This window comes from Acanthochromis polyacanthus, chromosome 19, assembly GCF_021347895.1.
Source record: "Acanthochromis polyacanthus isolate Apoly-LR-REF ecotype Palm Island chromosome 19, KAUST_Apoly_ChrSc, whole genome shotgun sequence".
Classification (NCBI taxonomy): Eukaryota; Metazoa; Chordata; class Actinopteri; family Pomacentridae; genus Acanthochromis; species Acanthochromis polyacanthus.
In genome coordinates this window covers 31491073-31516003 of record NC_067131.1, presented here as the reverse complement: position 1 = coordinate 31516003, position 24931 = coordinate 31491073, and the positions used below count along the sequence as shown (strand labels likewise).

Sequence of the window (24931 nt, the reverse complement as noted above, 5' to 3'; positions counted from 1 at the left end):
GTAGGTTGGATATTGGTCTATAGTTAGCTAACACATCTGGATCTAAAGTGGGCTTTTTAAGCAAAGGTTTGATGACAGCAACCTTAAAAGCCTGTGGTACATAGCCTGTTACTAGAGAGAGATTAATCAGATCTAACATTGAAGAATTAATTAAAGGTAAAATCTCCTTGAAGAGTCTAGTTGGGATAGGATCTAAAAGACATGTTGATGGTTTGGATGTAGAAACTGTTGAAATTAGTTCAGAGAGACATATAGGAGTGAAGAATTCTAAAGATTCATCAGGTCTAACAGCCAATTCAAAAGCATCTGTGACATTTGTAGGAAGGGCCAGATTAATTTTATCTCTAATCAGAACTATTTTATGTGTAAAGAAGCTCATGAAGTTGTTACTGGTTAAAGCTAAAGGAATACAAGGTTCAACAGAGCTCTGACTCTTTGTCAGCCTGGCTACAGTGCTAAAGAGAAACCTAGGGTTGTTCTTGTTCTCATCTATTAAAGATGAATAATAATAAGGCTACTGTCCCGTGGGTCTTGAACTTCTGAATAATATGAGCCACTGTTGTCACAGGAACTTCAAGCTGTTTAGAGATGGTCTTATAGCCTTTACCTTTAAGATGTTTGTCTATAATTTTTTTTCGGATGTCCTGGGACAATTCTCTCCTTCGCTTTCTGTTGTCCATGTTCAGTGTGGTACACACCTTTTCACCAAACAGCAGGGTGACTACTTGTCTCCCTTTAAATAGGCAGACTGACTGATTATGAGTTTGGAAACACCTGTGATGTCAATTAAATGACACACCTGAGTTAATCATGTCACTCTGGTCAAATAGTTTTCAATCTTTTATAGAGGTACCATCATTTTTGTCCAGGCCTGTTTCATTAGTTTGTTTTTTTAAATAATTATGTTAATCAACAATTCAAAAGTAATGGCTGTTTTTGATTATTTAATTTTCAATAAATTTTTATTTATTGTTACTTTTGTGAGTTTCAAGTGATTTCAGTGAGAATTGTGGGTTTTTCCTTCTTTAACTGAGGGGTACCAACAATTTTGTCCACGTGTGTACTCGGCACAAAGTCAGACATGTTTCCAGTGGGTGTTGGACTCCTCCAGGGCTGTCCATTGTCTCTGATCCTGTTTGTGGTCTTCATGGATCTCAAGGATCAGCTGGGTTGAGGAGGGTGTCTGGTTTGGGGACCTCAGGATCTCTGCTTTTTGCAGATGATGTGGTTCTGTTGGTTCCTCAGACCTTCAGCAGCACTGAAGCGTTTTGCAGCCGAGTGTGACTCAGTGGAGATGTGGATCAGAACTTCCAAGGTCATGGTTCTCTGATGGATACCAGTGGATTGTTCCCTCTGGGTTGGGGGAGTTTCTGCCCCAAGCGACGGAGTTCAAGTATCTCAGGATCTTGTTCACAAGTGATGGAAAATGGAGCTAGAGATGGACAGGAGGATTGTTGCAGTGTCAGCAGTAATGAAGGCGTTGTATTGTGGTGAAGAGGGAGCTGAGCCTCAAGGAGAAGATCTCGGTTTACCATCCATCTACGTTCCAACCCTCACCTATGGTCATGAGCTCTGGGTAGTGACCCAAAGAGTGAGATCATGGATACAAGCGTTCCTCTGTAGGGTGTCTGGGCTCAGCCTTAGAGATAGGAGCAGAAGATCAGACATCTGGAGGGAGCTCAGAGTAGAGCTGCTGATCCTTCACCTCTAAAGGAACCAGTGGAGGTGGTTTGGACATCTGATTCAGATCCTCCAGGGAGACTCCCTTTGAAGGTTTTCTGAACATGTCCACCTGGGAGGAGACCCCAAGGTAGACCCAGAACCCTCTGGAGGGATTATATATCTCATCTGGCCTGGGAACGCCTCGGATATCCCAGAAAAATCTGGAATGACCTACTTCATCTGCTGCCTCCATGACCCGACCACGGACAAACAGATGAAAATGGATGGATTTTCTAATTTAAATATTGCTTAATTTTTGTTTTCCACTGAATAAATGAAACTTTGCTTCTTTGGATGTTTTTAATTGCGCCGTCTTCGATGCTTTATTAATGTTGTCATCTGACCAATAAAGTATATTGAAATGAAAGTATTGATATTATTGTGTTTAATGCAGGTTGCTAACTACGGTGTCGGAGGTCAGTATGAACCTCACTTCGACTTTGGACGGGTAAATAAAACTTAATTGTCTCATTTTTTTTCAAGAAACTTCGATAATTATCCGCAGAAAAAAAAACAAAAAGGGTAAATCTGTCCAATAAAATGTGTTAAAGTACTAGAAAAACAGTGAATTTAAGTCAATATTTATCGACTTTTATTGATGATTTTATAAGAACAGGTTAATATTTTTTGCTCCAGTGAGTTTCAGCTTCTTTTGAAAAACAGTTATACACAATATTAAATTGTAAATTACATTAATTTTACTGTTAACAATAGTGGGATGGATAAAAACTCAAACATGGAATCACATCATTCTTATAAGATAGAGGCTATAAAGCACATTCAAAATATCAATGTTTTTCTGTATTAGCTTTAGTTTTCTTCAGAATGTGTGCAGGTGTCCACTGACTTTTTGATGTTTTATGATAAACATGTTTAAAATGATTCTGTGTTTTGCAGAAAGATGAGCCAGATGCTTTTGAGGAGTTAGGAACAGGGAACCGGATCGCCACCTGGCTGCTTTACGTCAGTGATCCTCCGTTTTAGTTTCAGTTCGGTTCGTCTGGATTAAACTCTGACTGAGCGTTTGTTCGTTCTTTAGATGAGCGACGTGCCAGCAGGGGGCGCCACCGTCTTCACCGACGTCGGAGCCGCTGTCTGGCCCAAAAAGGTGAAACTGATTATCTCTACTATTATTAGTTTAACTTCTGAACTTCTGATCCTGATAAACTAAAATGCAAACTTAGTTTATTATCATTAAAGGGAACCTCACAGTGGACCAACAGGAACCTGCTCCTGTTTGAGTCACATGACTCTGAGGTGTCATGTGACTTGGACATGACGTGACTTTGACGTATCATGTGACTGTTCCTCCAGGGGACAGCCGTGTTCTGGTACAATCTGTATCCCAGTGGAGAAGGAGACTATCGGACCCGACACGCCGCCTGTCCGGTTCTGGTCGGGAACAAGTGGGGTGAGTTCATCTCAAGGAAACATACAAATACACAACCGAAACCATAAACCAGAGGAAGTTCATCGTCCTGCAGAGAGTTTTTGTGTCCAGAACGCCTGAATGAAAGTTTCTGATGGTAAATAAATTAAAGTGCTTTAAATCCTTTTATCTCCTGATTGTTTTCATGTTTAAACCTGAGTCCACATCATTTTCAGCAGAATGATTCCATCTGCTGTTAAAATCCTTTATTAATTCATGTTAGAACTTTGAGGTGTTTTTATGTCGTTGGATCTGCATTAAGTCTTTAGTCAGTTCTGACTGTAAACTGACCTCAAGTTGGATTTTAAAATCACTCTGAGCTGTTTTTTTCTCTGCAGTTTCCAACAAATGGATCCATGAGCGAGGGCAGGAGTTCAGGCGACGCTGTGGCCTCCAGGAGACCGACTGACCACCGACCTTCGTCTTCCTCCAAGCTGCTGAGTGTCACTGCACATTATCTACATGTTTATTTTTACCTGGGCTGTGTGTTAGGGTGTGTTTGTTTAGTTGGGATTCATGGAAATCACCGCCTTTATCGGGTTTATTTTGCCAATATTCAGACGTCTGCACATCCCATCCAGATTTTCATGTCGGGAACAAAGAACGCTGCAGAAAGAATGGATTCAGGGAGTAAAATTAGAGCGTTTTATTCCGATCTGTTGCAACAACAAGCAGAAAACACATTAAATTAAGCTTCTTCAGGGAAACCAGCTGCTCTAGAGCTCTTTCTGTCCGTTTAACATCTTAAAAACAGGAATATCTGACATTATATCTGAGCTGATTTCATTAATGATGTCTTCAGTCTCCAGGTTAGTCACATAAAAGTGAGCAGACAAGAAAATGTTGAGTTTGGTGTGACTGAGAGCAAAACATCACAGATATTCACTGATTTAAATGTATTAAGCAGCTTTTAGTCCCCAACATAAAGATCCAGTTCAACAGCTTAATGAACAAGATAACAAAGAAGAAGACGCCTTCAAGGTTTTCTCCCAACCAGCCAAAGATAAATGAAGATTCACGCAAGAAATTACAAAAAGCGCTCTAATTTTAATGACATCTGTGTAGATTCTCAGTCATAACAATCCTGTTAGTTTCAGTAGAAACCAACTGGACATCTCTTTTAGGTTCTGGAGGTTCTTCTCAAAAATGACTCCAAAGTCATCAAAAATGACTGAAAGATTTCTCAAAAATTACTCCAGAGCAAGGGTGAAAGTAGTTTTAAATTCTTGCCGGAACTATTACCATTATGTCGGTCGATGCTAACCGTTGTAAATCCTGTTGAAAGTTTTTCAGCCAATCACAAGAACATGTGGAATTTCAGGTGTAATTTACTGCTTGCCCCGTCCCGGCGCAAGCGGCGCTTATTGACGTCTATTGACTAGTTGTGGAAAATGTCCCAGTGCAATAAATCAAGCGCACCTATTTGGTATTGGCTGCTACTGGCCATAACAATCGCTGTGTTACGGAAGTAGACACGCATGCGCCACTCACGTACTGCTGAGTGAACTCCGGTCGATAGCAGGTAGCCGGGCGGCGTACCCATAGATACCAGTGGAAGAGCGGCATACCGCCACTGGATCTTTTCCTGGAACTGTGTTCCGCCACCAGATCTTTTGCTGGTACGCAGTTCCGGACTGTTCCGGCTTACTTTCGCCCCTGCTCCAGAGTCGGCCAGAATGACTGACACCTTCTAAAAAATGACTCCAGAGTCGTCCAGAATGACAGATATCTTCTAAATAAAAAATGACTCCAGAGTTGTCCAGAATGACTGACACCTTCTAAAAAATGACTCCAGAGTCGTCCAGAATGACTGACACCTTCTAAAAAAATGACTTCAGAGTATACTGGATTGTTATGATTCTCAGTCAACAAGGTCATAACAATTAGGTTGGCTTCAGCAGAAACCAGCTATATACCTCTGGTAGGTTCTGGAGGTAGGTTCGTCTACCAGAGATGTCTAGTTGATTTCCACTGAAGCTCCTAGATTTTACTTCTGGTTTGTTCTCATAGAGTTTCTTTGTTCTTGACATTTTAGATGTAAATCGCTGGGATGTCTGATCGGTGCCTTCTGTTACTGTTTCACTCCTTTAACGCTTCGCTGCAGGTCATCGCTTTGGTCAAGTTTTATTTTCATTATCTGCTAATTTATTCTCTGTTTTTTTAAACTTCTTGTTCGTGTTGACGTGTTTAGACAGAAAACTAAACCTCGAGGCTCCAATAATGTCTTAAAGCTGCCAGAATCGATCAACTTATGGTTGATAATTTACTCCTGATTGAAGTCTTTAATACCTGGGAGCCTCAGCAGAGACTCCATCCACTTTCTTTCTTGAGGCAAACCAGAGTTTGTGCTGCAGGTTTGAATCATGTTTAAGTTTCAGCTGAATTTTGAGAGTTTCATGTTTTCAGACTGGAGACTTTTCGAGTTGCTACCCTCAGAGAAACCATTTTAAGGTTTCACTGTAGACCCCCATCAACATTAGGTTCTGATTCAACATCAAGATTTAGTCTAAAGATCTAAAAACTCTCTGGTCAAACTTGAACACATCAGTTGAATGATGTCATTTATTATAATAGGATAACATTGCTTTTCAATCAGTAAAGAAAGGATGGTTTTACCTAGCTGACATGTTTCAACTGCATCTGCTGTCTTCTTCAGAGCATCATCTGGCATGTGCTGACGTGTCCTTTTTATCAGGTGACCGTTCTGACAGATCTGTCAGAATCTGTCATCATGGGCACGGACACATACGAAAAACAGCTACCAACATGCTAGATGAAAGGAACACATACATAATACTCAAAGACCTCACAGAACAAAAGAAAAGGACATTAAAACCTCTGTTGAAACCCCTAGTAGAATCCCATAAAATAACCCAGGAAGCATAAACCACCTCATACCCACAGCCAACGTTATCCCTCGGATATACGGAACACCAAAAATACATGAAAAAGACACAGCGCTGCGCCCTGTAGTGGACAGCATCGGATCAGTCACTTACCTCTCAAAAGCTCTGATAGAAATCATCAAACCCCTCCTTGGTACAACACAACACCACTACAAGAACTCACAACTGGACAAGAACTCAACAATATCACAGGAGAAGAAGACGAGATCCTCATGACATGACGTAGTTTCATTATTCACTAAAACCCCCGTAGACGTCACATCACACGTCGTACAGGAAGGACTCATGAAGGACAGGACACTGAAACAACACACACCTCACAGTAAACGACATCATCACATTACTCCACCTATTTTCAGTTTAAAGGAAAATCTACAGTCAGAAGCAAGGTTTACAATGGGAGATCCACTATCTGTAATAAAGAGCAACTTTTTCATGGAGGAGCTGGAAACTAAACCATCCACACACTGCAGACCCACATTCTGGAAACGGTACGTTGATGGCATCCTGGAAATAATAAAATCTGGACACACAAGAACTCACTGATCAACTGAACAACATGGACGACACGGGAAACATACAATTCACACACGAAGAGGAAATACAACGGACCGTTTCTTTTCTGGACTTAAACATACATCATAAAGAACATGGCAGCATCAAAATAACAGTTTACAGGAAACCCACACACACAGACCAGAACCTCCTCTGGACATCAGAACATCCCACAGAACACAAACTACCAGTTAGAACACTGTTAGAACAGACTACCAGTAGTTAGAACACTGTTAGAACGGACCAGCATCATAACTGATGATAAAGAAAGACAGAAGGAGGAAACACACATCAGAACACACTCACATACTGTTAATGTCCGATATGGACCTTAAGCAAAGGTAAACAACAAGCCAAAAACAAAACATTCACAAAAACCGGACAATAAAATTAAAAACCTAATCACCGTTCCATATATCAGAGGGACACAGAACCCATACCACTCATAATGAAGAAACACAGCATTACCACAGCAGTAAAACCACCTAGAAACCACCTAGTCCATCCCAAAGACAGAATAGAACCGGACAATGAATGCAACATCATTTATGAAATACCATGTAAATCATGTGAGAAAACATGCATAACTAAACCAGCGTGGGTTGAATGTTCAGCTCTTTTTTCCATTTTCAAGGACTAGTTAATTATTGTCATTCAGGACAGTTCTGAGGCATTCTAGGCAAATTTCAAGTCACTTAGGACAGTCTTTGACTTTGGACACATTTTTAATCATTTTGGACATATTTTGAGTAATTTTTGTAATTTCTGAGTCATTCTGACCAGATTGCAAGTCAATTTTCATCTTATTTTGGACACAATTTGAATCAATTTAGACTCATTTTGGATATTTTTTCAGTCATTTTACACAGATTTTAATTCTAAATATCTAAAATCTTTAACCTTCTCTGGTCAAACTTTCCACAGATCAGATTCTACTGATGCTAGAGCCTTAAAAGTTGGAGAAATGCCGACCAAAGACTGGAGTTTAGTAGAAATATGGATCCACTTTTTGGAGGCACTGCACTGAACATTTTACACTTAGTTCCATTTCTAAAGTTCACTAATGAATAAATTCATCGTCTGTTGGATCCATTCAGTCGTTCTGATGAAACTATTCTGAGTTCTCACCAAGTTTCATGGCTGTAGGAGTTTCATTTCTGGAGATATTCAACCATTTAAATCGCTGATCAGGTGTTTTTTGAGAGGGAAAACCCAAAAATTCTCAGGTCTGAAAACATGAAAATCTCCAAATTCAGCCCACAGAAGTGAGTTTTAGATCCCAAACAACCAATAAATAAACTCTGTTCTCTGAAATGACACCAATTGACCCCAAACTTCTGCTTCTTTCTCTTATTTTGGACGTTTTTGATTCAGTTTGTTCAAGTTTTGGTTATTTTGAACCATTTGTTTGAGTCAAAGACTAGTTTTAGTAGGATCCAGGAATGCTTCCACACACTCCAAAAAGAACTTTCTGGAAGTAAAAAGGAGAATTCTGCACTTTATTTCCATGTTGAAGGTGATCGATGTAAAGATTTGTCCTCCTCATGATCCATTCAGTCCCTGGATCTGCACTGGTTTGATTTGTGGAGATGTTGAACCTTAAATTGGCTCCACATGTTGGTTTTTTAGGGTGAAAACAGAGAAATTCCCAGAACACTAACATGACTGGACTCTGCAGCAACAACCAGAGTTCAGATTTGAATCGTCTTTGTGTCGCAGTTCCAGATTTTTCACCCAGAAGAGAGAAAATCGGCTCTTTTCTGTTTTAAAATGGAGTCTAAACTCTCTCTCTCTGTAACTCGCCCGGTTCCGCCTCTTTATTCCACCAATCCGGCGTGTCGGTTCGTTTTCAGCCCCAAGGTCGTTCACTCCTCAAACACAGGCTCCGCCCACTTCATGTTTAACCCTTTAAACTCCACGCTGGGCTCCATCCTGTCTGTCTCCATCTCCGTTACCGTGGTTACAGACGCCAGGCAGTTTATTTAGTTTCACTTTCAGAGAGTTTTAGTTTCAGACCCTCCTGGGGTTTAAGGACAGATGCTGTTAAATAAAAGCAGGATTGTCATGTTGGTGAAACCAGTTTGTGGGTCTGAGCAGGAATATTGTGTTAAACTGGTTTCTCTGAATGTTTTCCACCTGCAGCAGGTGTTTCCAGGTGAGTCCTTCATCACTCCCACTGATGCTGTTGGTCTTTTTACTGTCGCTGCACTTTGTCTGATAATAAATGTGAAGAACAAAGGTCGATGCAGAAGTTTATAATCAGAATAAAGTGTCGACAGAAACACGACAAAAAGTTTTCGTCTGTTTTTGTTTTGTCCCATTGTGGTTGTTTTGTGGTTGTTTTGTGTCTTTGTTGTTTTATGTCTTTGTGGTTGTTTTGTGTCTCTTTGTTGTTGTTTTGTGTCTAGCTACATGTCCACTAGGTCAGTTTTTCCCGCATATAAACGTGGCACATCTGAAAATCGAACACATGGTGAGCGGTCACTAGCGAACCATTAGGTGGTCACATGACAGCTATTTCAATCAACATGGCTTTCCCTTTTATTTCAAAAACACTTCAGTGAAAGTATTTCTGAAAGCATTTGAGGCGAGAAATAAGGTGTGCAGCAGCTAAATCTGTCCTCTTTTTATTTCACCGACGGCTAGTTTAGATGTTTGACGAGTTTCGTGATGTATTGAATCTCCACACGCTGCGTCAACTTTGCATATAAGAAGTCCAGTCTACTTTATGCAAATGAACTCTGGGGAGACAGACCAGAAAAGCTTCTAGTGGACACACAGCTATGAAGAGACACAAACCGACAGCAGAGACACACACAATCCATAAATGGTGACAAAATGATCGCACAGAGACAGAAAATGACCAAAAGGAGACACAATCACAACAAAGAGACACAAGACCCAAACAAAGACTGAAAGTTAGAGAAGAAAGTTAAGATGTTGAGAAGTTCATGTTATGTGATGAAAGAAGGAGTTTAATGATGAAAAACTGAACAGACTAAGTTTTCAGCTTCATGAAGTTCAAAGTGATGATGTTTGACATTAAACAGGCACACTGATGTTTATTGTTCATCGTAAAAGTGCATCTTACAAACGTGACCTCCTGAAACACTGAAACAGGCTCTTCATCATCATCATCATATCAAACAGCGTTTTTACAACACGTACAAATATTGTACACAGAGGAGGTTCAATAAAACACAAGGTGAGGGTTCAGAGTGTAAAAATCCTGTGCTGCTGCTGTGAAAACATGAAGAAACGTTTACCTGAAATAAAACCAGTCTGAGGCTTTAACGTGGTTCATTTACCTCAGATCTCTTCTTTAGTTTGTGATTCATTACAGGCCTTAATATCATATAGAAACACATTTTAATCGCAGCAGAAAGTTTAAAAGTTTCCTCTTCTTCTCTGAAGTCTGATGGAGTTAATCAGGTCACCGTTAGGAATAAAAACATGAACCTGAAAAAGTCACAATGAAGAGAAAACAGTCGGAATATTTAAACAGTAATCTGATTTTACAAGGAAGGAGATCGCAAATATGTGACATAAGAAGAATATAAGATATCTGATATAAGATATAAGAAGAATATTAAAATTTTACTGTTGAAATTCTGCGAAAAAATGTAGATTTTTGAGAATAAAAGTTGTGATTTTTTTCAGAATAAAGTGCTTTCTGTGAAAAAGTGTGTTTAAAGAGAAAGTCTGACATTTTCAGGGTGTAATATTTTGATAAAGATTTTATTAAAATTAGAAGAAAATCTTCAGAAAGTCTTTAAAAGTCGAAACATTGTGAGAAAAAGTCGGAATATTTTGAGAACAGTTTATAATAGTTGTTCTACGATGTTCAGAAATAAGTCGAATATTCTGATGTAAAGTTTTCATGTTTACACAAAATATTTTCAGAAAACAAATCATACATTGTTTACACCTGTTGTTTATTGTTGTATCCCGTTGTTTCCTGTTTGCTGTTATTGACTGTTGTTTATTCTCATTTACTATTGTTTGTTTCTTGTTGCTTACTTTTGTTTATTGTTGTGTCATTTCCTGTTTGTCATTTATTGTTGTTTCCTGTTGTTGACTTGTTTCCTGTTTATTATTGTTTGTTTCCTGTTGTATGTTTACTGTTTATTCTTGTCATTTACTGTTTCCTGTTGTTTACTCTTGTTTCCTGTTGCTTACTGTCGTTCATTGTTTACTGTTGTTTATTGTTGTTTGCTGTTTTTTGCCATTTGCCTTCATTTCCTGTTAATTGTTGCTTAATGCTGTTGACTCGTTTCTTCTCCTTGACTTTTGTTTCCTGCTATTTAATGTCATTTATTGTTGTGACTCTTGTTTTTTGTTGTTTACTGTTTTCTCGTTTCCTGTTGTTTGTTGTTGTTTACTGTTTTATTGTTGCTTCCTTTTATTTACTTTTGTTTACTGTTGTTTAATGTCATTTATTGTTGTGAACTCTTGTTTTTTGTTGTTTACTGTTTTCTCGTTTCCTGTTGTTTGTTGTTGTTTACTGTTTTTATTGTTGCTTCCTTTTATTTACTTTTGTTTACTGTTGTTTAATGTCATTTATTGTTGTGAACTCTTGATTGTTGTTGTTTACTGTTTTTTAACCTTGCTTCCTGTTTATTGTTGTTTCCTGTTGTTTACGGCTGTTCATTGTCTTTTTTTTTCCCCCTCCAGATCAGAAACTTCCTGCCGACGCCTCCAGGCCCTGAACGCAGCGTGGTGCGTTCGTGCCGTTAGGAAACCTTGCAGCCGTTCCTGCAGCTCTGAGCAGACGGGCTGGTCGGTGGGATGGGTTTGGCTTTGGTCCTCCGGGGGGCGCCGTGCTGCCCGGCCACAGAGTACGAGCCTCCATGCATCATGCAGGCGTTCAGGCCGGTCGCCATGGAGAAGGACTTGAGGTGAGACTGGAGGGTTGGAGGCAGCGGCAGCTTCTCCACCAGGTGGACCGGAGTGAAGGACACGATGGAGCGACAGCACAGGTCCTGGAGGCTGAACACTGAAACACAATCAATAATCAATCAGTCCACAGTCATTAATCAATAAGTCCACAATACATAATCTATCAGTCCAGATGTCATCAATAAATACTGACGCTCCATCAAGACGAGAACAGCTTCACACTTTATGGAAAAGAAATGTGAATATTTAAACCTCTGTGTACTACATACAGTATATATGTAGTACACATCTATACTATAGTATATATCTACATAAATATATCTATATAGATATATTTATGCACTTTATATGTGGACTATATACACTATATATTTTGTATATATCTGTGTACTTTAGATACTACATGTAGTATATCTGTGTGCCGTCCAGCAGGGGGCAGCACAGACCTGAAATATTAGACACTAAAAACCATCGTCAGTTACAGCGTCTGTCAGCAGGTTTCTACAGTAGAACCTGAGCTGGAACCGGATCGGTGGTTCTGGTTGTAGTTGTGGTTTTGGTTCTGATTGGTTCTGGTTTTGGATGTGGTTCTGGTTGTGGTCGTGGTTCTGATTGTGGTTCTGGTTCTGGTTATTGTTCTGATTTTGGATGTGGTTCTGGTTGTGGTCGTGGTTGTAGTCCTGGTTCTGGTCCTGGTCCGGTACCTCTGTTGGGCCTCCAGAGCCGCTCCATGCCGTGCCTCATGAGGACGATCCGGGCCAACTCAGTGAACGACTCGGTGACGTTGAAGTTGCAGAGCGGACTGACCTCGAAGAACGTGACACCGAGCTTCTGGGCGAAGACCCGGGCCTGGTCCGTGGTCACCTGACGCTTGTAGGCCAGGTGGAGCCGGTTCCCCACCAGGATCTTAGGGACCCCTGGGGCATGCTGGGTAAACACAGAGGGGAGGGGCTGTTGTTGTTGTTGTTAAACCAGTAAACATCCCCGGTTCTGATCACTGACCTCGTCTATCTCTTTGATCCAACGATCGATTCCATCGAAGGACCAGCGGTTGGTGATGTCATAAACCAGAAGGACCCCCTGAAGGAAACACTTTAGTCAGGTGACAACAACAAAAACAACAACACAGTAGAATAAACAGGAAACACAATCTATAAAATACAACTAAAACTCCAGCAAACAACATTTCTAGTGCAGTTTATTGACTTAAGAAGTCAAAGACCCCCTGTACTCCACAACAAACCAAATAAAACTCTAGTAAACAACATTTTAAATCAAACTTCCCCCAGTAAAGACCAAGAAGATCTGAGTCAATCCAAACAAGTCCTGACTTCCCACCAAGTCTCAATTTAAGAATAATAAGTCCAGAGTTAAGGCTACCAAGTTCTGAGCTGAGACTAGAAGGTCTTGGGCTGAGACCAACAAGTTCTGAGTCAAGCCAAACAGGGTCAAGTCAAGACCAGCAAGTCCACAGTTTAGACTAAAAGGTCTTGGGTTGTGACCAACAAGTGTCAAGTTAAGACCAACTAGTATCCTGGATTTTATCAACTGTCAAATTTTGCTCTGAGTTGGAACTCCGACGTAAGTCGAGGACCCCCTGTACTCCACAACAAACCAAATAAAACTCCAGCACACAAGCTTTTAAATCCAGTTTCTGACAAAAGATTTACAGAAAATGGTCAAAGATGATGAGAAGCTTGTTTCCATTTGATGCCGTTGAATGAATATTTGTTGGAATCAGGTTTTAATGGACAAAGACTGATTTTAGTCCAATTAATCTGCAGTTTAAAGGATTATAGAGCGGAAATAATGAGTCATTTAATTAGTCAAACAACAACAATCTGACGCCTCATTAAATGTTTAAGTCGTTTTTCACAAAATAAAGTAAAATTAAATTCTCAGTTTTTAATTATTATATTTGACATTTTCAAGACTAAAAGGTTAAATGATGTAGTGATCAATGAAAATGATGATGACTTCCTGCCTTGTTGGACGCTGCGCTACAGGAAGTGAGCGTGTTCCGTTTTTAACTTTCAAAATCAAACGTCATCGTGTTAAACTCTTGAATCTTCCATCTCGTCTGATTTAAAGTTAGAGCAAAGCCTCCTAGGAGCTGTAGTCCACTGTAGGTCTGGATCCCATCAGACACACAAACAGCAAAGACCCATGGTGAGTTTTAGGCATCACCATGGCAACGCTGTCCCTGTTGCCATGGTGACGTCTCCTCTGTTGCCACTAATAGACCCAATGAGCGACAACATTCCTCCGCGGAGAGCGTTGGAGGATAATAATGAGGCGTGTTTGAGGAGTGAAAGAGTTTCATCACAATCCAAACACTAAAAACATCACAGCTTCATCTTCTGTTACCGTGGAGACGATAAACAGCTCTGAGCTTTAAATAACTGAACTGAGAGGGTTGGATTAAAGTCTGTGAGGAAACACAAGCTGCAAAATCTACTTCATAAAATTGTCTGAAGCACAAACTGTACAATGCGGCCTCTGACAGCTAATGAACCAGAACATTAGCTGGGGAAGCTACTAGCTACCCAAAGGTCGGCTAACTGGACACGTAGCAACATTAGCTGGTGAAGCTACTAGCTACCCAACGGTCGGCTAACTGGACACGTAGCAACCTTAACCCAACTGAGCTACTAGATTTACAGAACAATGGAGGGTTTCAATCAGAACAAGAAGCAAAACTCGGGAAACGGTTAAAAACTTAATCATTCAGTAGATAGGCGCTGACAGCGTGAGCTAAATACAAGAGAAGCTAACTAAGGCTACAAACAACACAATTCTCACCTAACAGCACCTGAAATCACTAGCCCAGCCAACCTGCTAGCAACCAATCTGCTAATAGGCCAAGTTACTCACATATTTTAGCTTCGATAACTAACCAGTCTATAAGTTAGCATGGCATGATGCAAACATATCAGTAGCTGGGGTGATCTACCAGCCCATCAGCTAACAAAGCATGTAGCTAGGGTAATCTATTGCTAGTCCATCAACTAACACTTATGATGCTAACATATCGTTAGCGAGGGTAATCTACCAGCTCGCCACCTAACCAGGCATGTGTTGTTGTAGTGTTGTCATGGTACCTGAGCTCCTCTGGAATAAGACCTGAAGATGGTGCAGAACCGTCCCTGACCAGACGTGTCCCTGGAACCACACAGAGAATAAACGGTCTGAGGTTATTTCACACAGAAGACAAACTTTTAAATAAACATTCCATCTTCTGTTTGTCAGGAACTCAATGAGCATCGAAACAAACATTCAGGACGTCTGAGGAGGACCTGCAGCAGAGATCTGGGATCTGGTTTACATTCAGACCTTCAGGGTTTGGCTCCAGCTGATGTTTCTGTGGACATAATCTTAACATGACTCGATGTCTCAGATCCCAGAAACCGAGTCAACGCCTCTAAAACAAACACTGACAGCAGATATGGTGGGCTTAAATCAGGAACTGACTAGGGACGTCTTGGTGTTAATTTGGAATGTGAGTCAGAATCAGATGTTCTTGACTTATCTATTATCAGTCTTGACTTGGGACATTAGACTCTGTTGGACTTGGAATGTGGTGGTCCTGACTTGAGACTTGTAGGTCTCAATTCAAAAGTTGTTGGTCTTGATTCTAGACTCGACTCTGGACTTGTTGCTTTTTAATTTGGGACTCGTTCCCAACACAAAACTTGTTGGTAACTTTCTGGTCTTAAAGCGGGACTTGGTGGTCTGAAATCTGGACTTATGGGTCTTGACATTAGACAAGTTGGTCTTATGACTGGTTTGGCTTGATTTAGGACTTGTTAGCAACCACCTGGGTACTAGTTGGTCTTAACTTGAGACTTTCTAAACTCGACTCAGAACTTGTTGGTCTTAACCCAAGTACTTTGGCATCTATTTGTGGTTGTTTTTAGTCTTTTGTGGACATTTTCTGTCCTTTGTGGTATTTTTACATCTCTTTAATGTCATTTTGCTTCTTTTTGTGGTTATTTGAAGTCTCTGTGTTCATCTTGTGGTTGTTTTGTGTCACCTTGTACTCTTTTTGCATCTTTCTGCATGATCTGCATTTTGTTTTCTTCACTTCTTCGAGCTTAAATCCAAACTAAAATCAGTTAAAGGTTTTATATCAGTGACACTCTCTAGGCCTGACGTCTCCAGGATGGTCTTATGATCCTCAGTAGAAACTAAAAATATAAAACAAAACGCTTTCTTCCATTAAAGATGCTGCTGGTTGCAGGTGACGCTACTGGATTTGTCAGTTACAGAAGATCTTCTTAAGTTGTGAGACTTCAGAGCTGAAATGAGTCACAAAACCTCACAGACGGCAGGTTTTTAATCCGATTTTGTAGTGAGTCGGACCTGCGTCGCTGTCAGTTGTATAACATCAGAAGCTTTTTATCGTTATTCCCCCAGACTCAGAGGTGCTTCTAGAAATAGATCCACTAATTCCATCACATCAGCAGAGTTAGAGAGGAGGCTGGAAACTCAAACCAAAGACAAATAAAACCAAAACACCAACAAGTTTCAAGTTAAGACCAACTACTTACTTTTCACTGAGTTTTCTCAATTTAGTTCTGAACCCCTATGAAATCAGAACTATGAGCTTTTACGATCAGCTGATCATGTTTCTAGAAGAGTCTCCGTCTGTTGAACTACAAAAAGCTGACACTGGATGTGTCATAGCAACCAATCTGACAGAAATTCCCCCTGATTCAGAATCAGACGCCCTGACATTCCTACTATTGGTCTCAACTTGAGACGTCAGACTTTGTTGGACTAAAAACTTGACTTCAGATGTGGTGGTCCTGGCTTGAAACTTGTTGTTCTCAATTGAAAAGTTGTTGGTCTCTACTTTAGACTCAACTCTGGACTTGTTGCTTTTTAATTTAGGACTCATTGGTCCCAACTCAAAACTTGTTGGTAACGTTTTGGTCTTAAAGTGGTACTTGGTGGTCTGAAATCTGGACTTATCGGTCTTGACTTGGGACTGGTTTGGCCTGACTTAGGGCTTGATAGCATCCACCTGGGTACTAGTTGGTCTTAACTTGAAACTTGTTGGTGCCAACCTGAGACATTTTAGTCTCGACTGTGGACTTGCTGGTCTTGACTACAGACCTGTTAGACTCGACTCAGAACTTGTTAGTCTCAACCCAAGACCTTCTAGTCTCATCTTGAAACTTAGTTGTCTCAATTCTAGATTTGTTAGTCTTAAATTGAGACTTGCTGGTGGGAGGTCAAAACTTGTTTGGTTTGATTCAGGGCTTGTTGGTCTTCTCTTATTGGGAAATTCATCCTGATTCTAAAATCTTCTGGAGGTGATAAATCAGAGCTAAAAATCAGGATTCAGTCATCTGTCTGGATTTAAGTAAGAGCTTTTTCTAACGGAGTTTGGTTTGTTGTAGGTTCATTCTAAAGTGCAGCTCACTTTTATTTACTGGATAAATTGATCAGACGCAATGTCAAAAAATGGTGAAAAATTTTAATCAGAGTTTCCTCAAATGTCTGGCTTTGTTCAATGATCATAAATTTTCTGTCACAGAGGAAATAAATATGAAAATATTCACATTTAAGATGCTGTAATCACAGATTTTCTTCAAAAATTGCTCAACCAGTGATCAATACAGCTGATAATTGGTGAGATGTGAGAGTGTTTTCCTACCAGAGCTGCAGTTTGACTCGTCTCCCGTCCAGAAGGATGGTGGTTGTCTTGTAGTCGATGCCTGAAACAGAGCAAACCATTCATTCTGCTGCACTAAAGCCATCAAAATCACATTTTCTCAATCATAACTCAGTCGAATGTGAAGAATCACACATGTAACACACAGTTTTAGATTCAGAGGATCCGTTAAATCTGACTTCCATCGCAAAATACATGTTCACTGTAATGCAGAACTCCCTAAAGAAACTTTATGTTTTTAGGTTTCCTTCAGTATCACAATAATCTGGTTATATCTGTCTGTACGTCTGTGGATGAACTGCTAACAGGAGCAGCTAAAGGAGAATTCAGCCTCTTAACCTCTCATAATATAAACAAAAATAGGACAAAAACTGGACTAACATTTATGTTTATTCCTTAAATTAAAATCTGTTCTGTACAACGACTGGAGGCTTCAAGGATCAGATAGGAGGCTGATGTTGGAGTTGGAGGCTGAGTGGAGATGATTTGCTCCAGAAATTATCAATCAAGTTTTGTTGGTAAAAATCTGAATTGGAAAGTGATTAAAAGACATATTAATCTGCACCAACAGCGTCAGTCCACCGGTTAATCAGATTTCCATCCAATCCTTGAGCCTGTTTAGGTTTTTTTTCAGGTGTAGCACCATAAATAAGCAGTCAGGTTCCACTCCATTCATGTATTTCTTCACCAGGGTTCTTTTTCTACATTAAAAACCTCTTTGCATTCTGAAAATGTGCATCAAACAGCTGGATGAGACCCATCAGGTTAAATAAAGTCTCCTCCAGCCAGACGTCCTCAGATCTGCTGAGGACTTTCAGAGATCTGCAGCAGCTCCACTGATGCTCAGATCTTCACAGCTTCCTGATTATCTGCTAAAATCACCCTGCCGTCACATGAAGCCTGACGGGAACAAAAGCAGCAGCAGCTCTTTTATAACAGTAATTATCGAGACGAACCGCTGAGACGCCTCCGCAACGTACAAACACTCTCATGGTGTCTGGAAAAGCTGCTCAGAGCACACTGAACACACTGAAGAATCGCGTATAAACCAGTTCAAACCAGCTTTAACGTGATCTTACGAACATTTTGATCATTTCCAACATCATGAAGCAAATGTTTGAAATGTTGCACAAAATGAATTTTAAAAAAAAAACGTAAATAAGTCTTTTTCGATTACCAGTTTCGAAAATAAAAGCCAAGGTGTTGCACTATCAGTAGGGGGCGCTACAGGCTACATTACATTTATAATTCATTTAGCAGAATAATTTGCGGTTTTAGAAAATTAGAACTGCTGAATACATAGAAAGTACCATTTAGAATAGCTTCCACTAACTACTTTAGAGAGAATAAACGTGTGGTGTCGTCACTAGGTGGTGCTAAAGGCTACGCTAAACATGGCTGCAATAAAGGAAGTGAAGAAATTGGAAACCAGTTCTGGTCAGACCATTCTGCAGAGAATTCTGCTCTGCAAACAGTGTTTTAAAGGGGCACCATCACTACATCCTGGGCTTAGCTCTGCCCCTAGTCAACTGTGATTGGTTTAAAGGGCACAAACACAAAAAGCATGTATTTGCAGGAGTGCAGTCTGAACAGTTCTACGCTGCAGAATGGTCTGACTGGAACTGATTTCCAGCTTCTTCCATTTTGTTTACTGAAACCATGTTTAGCAAAGCTGACACTGTTTTAAAGGGGCACCATCGCTGCATCCTGGGCTGCAGGGATGGTGTCCCTATAAAACAGAGTTGGGGAAATTGTTTTGGTGGAGCATTTGCATTCAGGGAGGCAAATCCCTGATTCTGATAACACACCAGTAGTGGAAGCAAAGCAGCAAACATCCAGTGAGTCACTAGCTGCGTGCTAACTGCTAACAAACCTAATGGAGGCTATTGTGCTGTTCTATACGTCAGAACCTGAACGGAAGATGTTAGATAATAAAGAAGTTCTGCATATTTAATGTATTTTTACTTTACCTTTGGTGCTCTAAGTTGTGACATTTAAAAGTAGGAAACTTCAAACCTTGAAAACATCCATTTACCTCTGAAACACACACACACATATAAACACATATTATATTTATACACTGACATGTACTGATCTTACATTTATATTACAGAATGCACCCGTGAACACTGTGCTATAAATTTATAATGTGGAAAGAGCAAACATTCAGTGGCAGCTCAGCAGGACGAAGCAGAGAACAAGCTGTGATATAATAAAGTTATTCTGGGATGTAGCGGTCCATCCTACACACATATGTTCAACTTCTTACTCTGTGGAACGAAGCATCTCAGGGAGCTGGAGTTACGTAAGAGTCCGAAGACAGCCGTCAAAACAGTGAAACAGGACAGACTGCTGGGCTGGAACAACAAAATACTCAGAAATACCGCAGGAAGATACAAATAGAGTACTGCATAATACCAGTAAAAGTCTGGCACTTCTCGTGAGAAAGTAGAGAAATGTAATTTAAATGTTGATTAGAGCATTTTAGAATCTATAATCTGCAGCTGCAAACAAGATCATTTGATTTGTTGGGCTTAGAAACAACAACACAGAGCTGCAGAAGAAGCCTAACAGCAAGAAAACATGGTAGCTTAGCTCCACTTATGCTATGCTAGCTCTATGTCTTATAGCAGATGTGTAATAGGAAGTAGCATTGTTCTTTTTGTTACGTTAGCTTTGTATCCCTAATGTTAGCTTTACATCCTGTTTTAATATTTTATAATCAGTAGCTTAGCTCCACTTATGCTATGCTAGCTCTGTCTTATAGCAGATGTGTAATAGGAAGTAGCATTGTTCTTTTTGTTATGTTAGCTTTGTATCCCTAATGTTTGCTTTACATCCTGTTTTAATATTTTATAATCAGTAGCTTAGCTCCACTAATGCTATGCTAGCTGTGTCCTGTAGCGGATGTTAAATAGTTGCTAGTGTTGCCCTTTCTGTTATGTTAGCTTTGCGTCCCTAATCATTAGCTAAAATGTTAGCTTTGCATCCTGCTCCAACATTACATAATCACTGGCTTAGCTTCATTAATGCTACATTTGCTGTAGCAGATGTTAAATAGTTGGTAGTGTTTCTCTCTTTCTTATGCTAGCTTTGTGTCCTTTTAGCTAGTCTTGAAAAATCAGTAGTTTAGCTTCATTAATGTTAGCATCAGCTTTGTGTCCTGTTAAACATTTAGCAGTGAAATCTTACTTTGTGTCCTTTTAGCTGATGTTGAATAATTGGTCGTTCAGTTACATTAATTCTATGTTGGTTTTGAGTCATATTAGTTTATTCATTTTGAATAACCTGTGGCTTAGCTTCACTAATGCTATGCTAGCTTGTAGGAGACGTTAGGTAGTCAGCACTTTAGCACTACCTTTGTTTTGTTAGCTCTGTGTCTTGTTAGTTGATATGCTTAGCACAATTAATGCTACATTAGCTTCATGTCCTAGCTAAGGTTAAATAGTTGGTAGCATAATCCTTCTTCTAATATTTTAGTCAATCTTTAATAGTACCTAGCTTTGCTTCAGTAAAGTCAATGTTAGCTTTGTATCCTGTGAGCTTCTTTACTTTTGAAAAATCGCTAGCTTAGCCGCATTACCGATACATTAGCCATGAGTCCTTTTAGTTGATTTGCTTTGAATAACTTGTAGCTTAACTTCACTAATGTGACATTAGCTCTGTCTTATAGCAGACATTAAGTAGTTAGCAGTGTAGCGCTATCCTTGTTATGTTAGCTTTGTGTGCTGCTAGTTATTGTTAATTAGTAGCTAGCGTTGCCCTTCTAATGATACTCTGCACCTTTTAAGTCAGTCTTTAATAATCCGTAGCTTTGATTCAGTGAGTCAACGTTAGCTTTGTATCCTGTGAGTTTGCTTTTGAACAATCGGTAGCTTAGCCTCATTCATGCTATGTTAGCTCTATGTCCTGTTCTAATGTCAGTCAACAGTGAAGTCTTACATATATAATGTTAGCTTTGTAGTCTGTTAGTTATCGGTAGCTTAGCCTCATTCATGCCACATTAGCTCCGTGTCCTGACATTGAACAGTTGGTAGCATGGTTTTTCTTATGATACTTTACCTTTGATTCTGAATATTTGGTATATCAACTGCTTTGAGTTCTACGTTAGCTTAGCCATTAGCTACATGTTGTCTGTGTTTAGTATTTAAATGAATATATTATCATTAGCATCTTTGACCCCTGACCTCTAACGGAGAGTGAAAACAACCAGAGTCGGTTCAGATCATCAGAGATTCATCTTCTCTTGGAGCTCAGCAGCTTCTCCAACTGTTGATGGAGGTTCAGCCAAGAACATGAAGTTACACAACATGATGAGTTATGAAAGTGTCAGTAAACAGGCTGCTGGCTGCAGCTCAGGAGAGAGATTACCAACAGCCCATAAAACGCAGAAAACAACATTCTTCTGAGCTCCAGTCAGAGCTTCCACAGTGTTTAACCTCCAGCAGCAGCTCTTCTCCGGGTTTATCCGGACAGCAAAGGACCATAGGTTCAGACCACAGGTTCAGACCACAGGTTCAGACCACAGGTTCAGACCACAGCTACGTCTGTTGGACCGACTGCAAGCCTTTTGGTTTTCCAGTGTCGGAGCCAAACTAAAAGATCTTCATCACTGGAAAACCCAGAACCTGTCCATCATCTGGACCAGCAGCTCTTTTTTACTGCAGCGCTGCAACCAACAACTGGTTCCTCTAAATGCTCTTTACTTTACAAATCATTCAGTCCAGCTTCTCAGAACTCATGTTTACGCCACTAGAACGTTCAGGTAAGACAAAGAAAAGCAGCAAACTGGATCATCTGAGGAGCTGGAAGCAGAAACATTTCCACCAAAGATACACAAGAAATGACAAAAGCTGCAGATTAGTTTCTTTAATCAGTTCTGATGACTGTTGAGTTTCAGCAGTGATATGCCCAAACACGACAGAAAACTTAAGGATAAACTTGATAGTGTATATTCAAGTATTTCAGGGTTTTCCTGAACTGACTACAGCCTGAAAAACAATCAGTACAGGAGGTCCTCGACTTAGAGCAGAGTTCTGTTCCTACGGTGTGACGTAAGTCGATTTTCGCCATAAGTTGGAACTCCAGTAAAAATGTAAACAAAGCCGTTCTGTACATCATGATATCCATCAGTTTACATCCACTCAAGGTGTCACTGGAGGACCTGTAGAATGGAAAAACAACTAAACTACAGCTTAGCAAGTACAACTACAGTAACAACAAACAGCCACTAGGACACACTGAAACTAACATAATGAAGTTAGCGAATGTAGCATGATCCAATGTGGCGGCAAATAAGAACAAATCCGTTTTAAAGCTTCATGTTACTACTCTACATACAGTATTCATCCGCTCCACTCACCAACTAGTTCCACTGAACCAGTTCTAACGTAACTGCGAAACGACGTAAGTTGAGGACGTCGTAAACTGAGGACTTCCTGTTCTCCTAATAAAGTCCTTCACATGAACTGTAGCTTTCTAGTACTTTAACTTTTGTTAAAACTTCACAGCAAGCTCATATTTTGTCATTTAAAGTGGATTTGTGGTGAAGTTGTTGGAGAGATCTGTCTGATGAAGAAACATTCATCAGACAGATGAATCATTTTTACATCACTTTAGATCATTTCTGGATTCTTTGGGCTGCAGACCGAAAACTTCCATCAGTTAAACCTGGAACATTTTTTTTCCACATTTCTGCACAAACTAGATTTGAGTCCCTTAAAAAACCTGAAATTATTTAAATTATGTCTGTAATATTTAATTTCCTCCATTCACTGACTGTTTATCTGAATAGGAACACTTTAAATCTTTTATTTAAATTATGTGTTCTGAATTTAAACAACAAATCCGGTTCCTTTCTGTGGAAATCAATTATAAATAAAACTGATTCTGTTTTAATGCTGCTTTGAGACTTTTCAATAGTTGATTTAATTAATTAACAATAAGAGGAACTGGCTACAGATTTATTTAACATTACTGGTTTAATCTCCCTCAAAATAATATAAATATATGATCAGCTTCAGATTCTGCAGCTTTCAGACAAAATGTTCCACATTAAACTCAAAATACCAAAACAGCAACAACAAAATACTCAAATACAAATCCTGCATTCAGAAGTACTTCAGGAAAAGTACTAATAGTTCAGTTTAAATACAAAAATCTGTAAAAATCTACAAAAATTTCTAGATTTTCCTCTAAATCATTTGACTTTTTAGGTGTGAAAAAGACTCAGAGGAACAGAACCAGCAGCTAAACAACAAAAACAACACAAACAAAAAATAAGAACATGTTGGATTTTATTTCCTTAAAAAGGATTTAATGTGGATCTAAAAAAAACTTTTCTGTCAGAAAAACGTGTTGGAGCAAAAACACCGAATGGAAATAAAACAAGCTTTAAAACGGCTTTAAATCCCACAGTTCCCAGTTCAGAACAAACTGGTGCTCAATGTGTGGACGGAGAGTCACTCACTGGGATGGTACTGGTCTGAGCCGGACTCACTGGTTTGGCTCCAGACTCACTGGTTTCCTGCTGCGTAAAACGTGCGTAAAACCGGACCACCGACCTGCACAGCTCCCCGGACGGCGGGTTCCTCCCTCCGGTACTCACCCATGTCGTGTCCGTACGGGGACTCAGAGGCTCCGTCCTGCAGGCTCTCCAGGATCTCTCCCTTCCCCACGTCGCTGTCGCCCACCAGCAGGAACTTGAGCAGGAAGTCGTGCGCTCTGGAGCTCCTCCGGTTCATCCTGGCGGCGGGCGGCGGCCGAAGCGTCCCATCATGAGGCGACACCCGAACCCAGGCTCCCTGCTGGTCCTCCGGTTCCAGAGGAGCACACCGGGTCACATGTTATCTGCTCAGTCCAGGTGAGTCCAACCTGCGGCACGCATCAAAGCTCGGGCTGGTGCGCGCTCTGTGCCGGCAGCGCGCACAGGACGCGCCGCGTTTTTACGCACGGAGGTGATGGTTCTCCGGTTGGTTCCGTTCTGCTCCGGGACTGAAGGCGGACGGTGGCGGCTCCCGGTATGGGGGGAGGAGGGGGCCAGGAGGTGGCCTCTAATTGGTCCACCGACTGGGTTGCTAGGGCAACCTGGAGGCCGGAGTGGACGCTGGAAACGTCCGTCTGCGCAGGAGGAGCCCTGTGATTGGCTCTCTGCGTGACGTCAAGCTCAACATGCCAACATAAACTTCTGTTTTAGCTACAAAATAAAAGCATGACAGAGCAAGACCGGAAGTAGGGACATTTATTTTGACAGTGAAGATAAACATTTACATTGTTTTCCCCCTACATTTTAATGATTTAAAAACTCGTTGGACATTTAATCAGATCCTCAGTGATTCCCAGAAGACATTGTATTTTGTGAAACTTAAACTATGACATTCCTGAGCTTTTTTTTTAACATCCAGACCAGATCTGAATCCATGACTTATAAAAACGTCAGATCTGGACTGAGTCTACAGACACTAAACTTTCATTAAACTACAAATTCTGATTTGTGAAACCTTCACTGTGTTTGGAAATGTCAAAATAAGAAGATTTCCACGTTTTATTTATAGGCTGATCAAAAATTCATTAGTTTCTCCAAACAGTCTTTAAAATACAAACTATGATGTGAGGAACTTTTATTTGTACAGATGCTGAAGAACTGAGATGAAGCCTGGTGGCTGCAGGTCTGGATCTGCTCTAATGCGGTCTACATGTGAAAAGAAAAGCTGGAACGTCACATTTCTTTGCAAATTTTCT

The 24931-nt window shown here is 40.3% G+C and overlaps 2 protein-coding genes across 3 annotated transcripts in view; one reads left to right on the top strand and one right to left on the bottom strand.

Annotated features, from left to right (window-relative positions):
• Positions 1 to 7931, top strand: part of LOC110969280 (prolyl 4-hydroxylase subunit alpha-1-like) — a 31340-nt gene extending 23409 nt beyond the window's left edge. For both annotated transcript variants that reach the window (XM_051939852.1, XM_051939851.1), the window contains exons 11-15: positions 2117 to 2170; positions 2620 to 2685; positions 2762 to 2830; positions 3037 to 3133; positions 3490 to 7931. In XM_051939852.1, coding sequence (XP_051795812.1) covers positions 2117 to 2170; positions 2620 to 2685; positions 2762 to 2830; positions 3037 to 3133; positions 3490 to 3560 — 357 coding nt within the window. In that variant the 3' untranslated portion in view covers positions 3561 to 7931. The remainder of the gene's footprint in view (positions 1 to 2116; positions 2171 to 2619; positions 2686 to 2761; positions 2831 to 3036; positions 3134 to 3489) is intronic.
• A 1711-nt stretch (positions 7932 to 9642) lies between these two features.
• Positions 9643 to 24209, bottom strand: LOC110969277 (ras-related protein Rab-40B-like). Its single transcript, XM_022219326.2, has 6 exons — positions 23799 to 24209; positions 17174 to 17234; positions 14613 to 14673; positions 12514 to 12591; positions 12216 to 12438; positions 9643 to 11608 (listed from the first exon to the last, which is right to left on the bottom strand). Exons 1-6 carry the CDS (start codon positions 23932 to 23934, stop codon positions 11346 to 11348), a joined length of 822 nt encoding a protein of 273 aa, XP_022075018.1. The 5' UTR covers positions 23935 to 24209; the 3' UTR covers positions 9643 to 11345.
• Between the last annotated feature and the right edge of the window lie 722 nt (positions 24210 to 24931).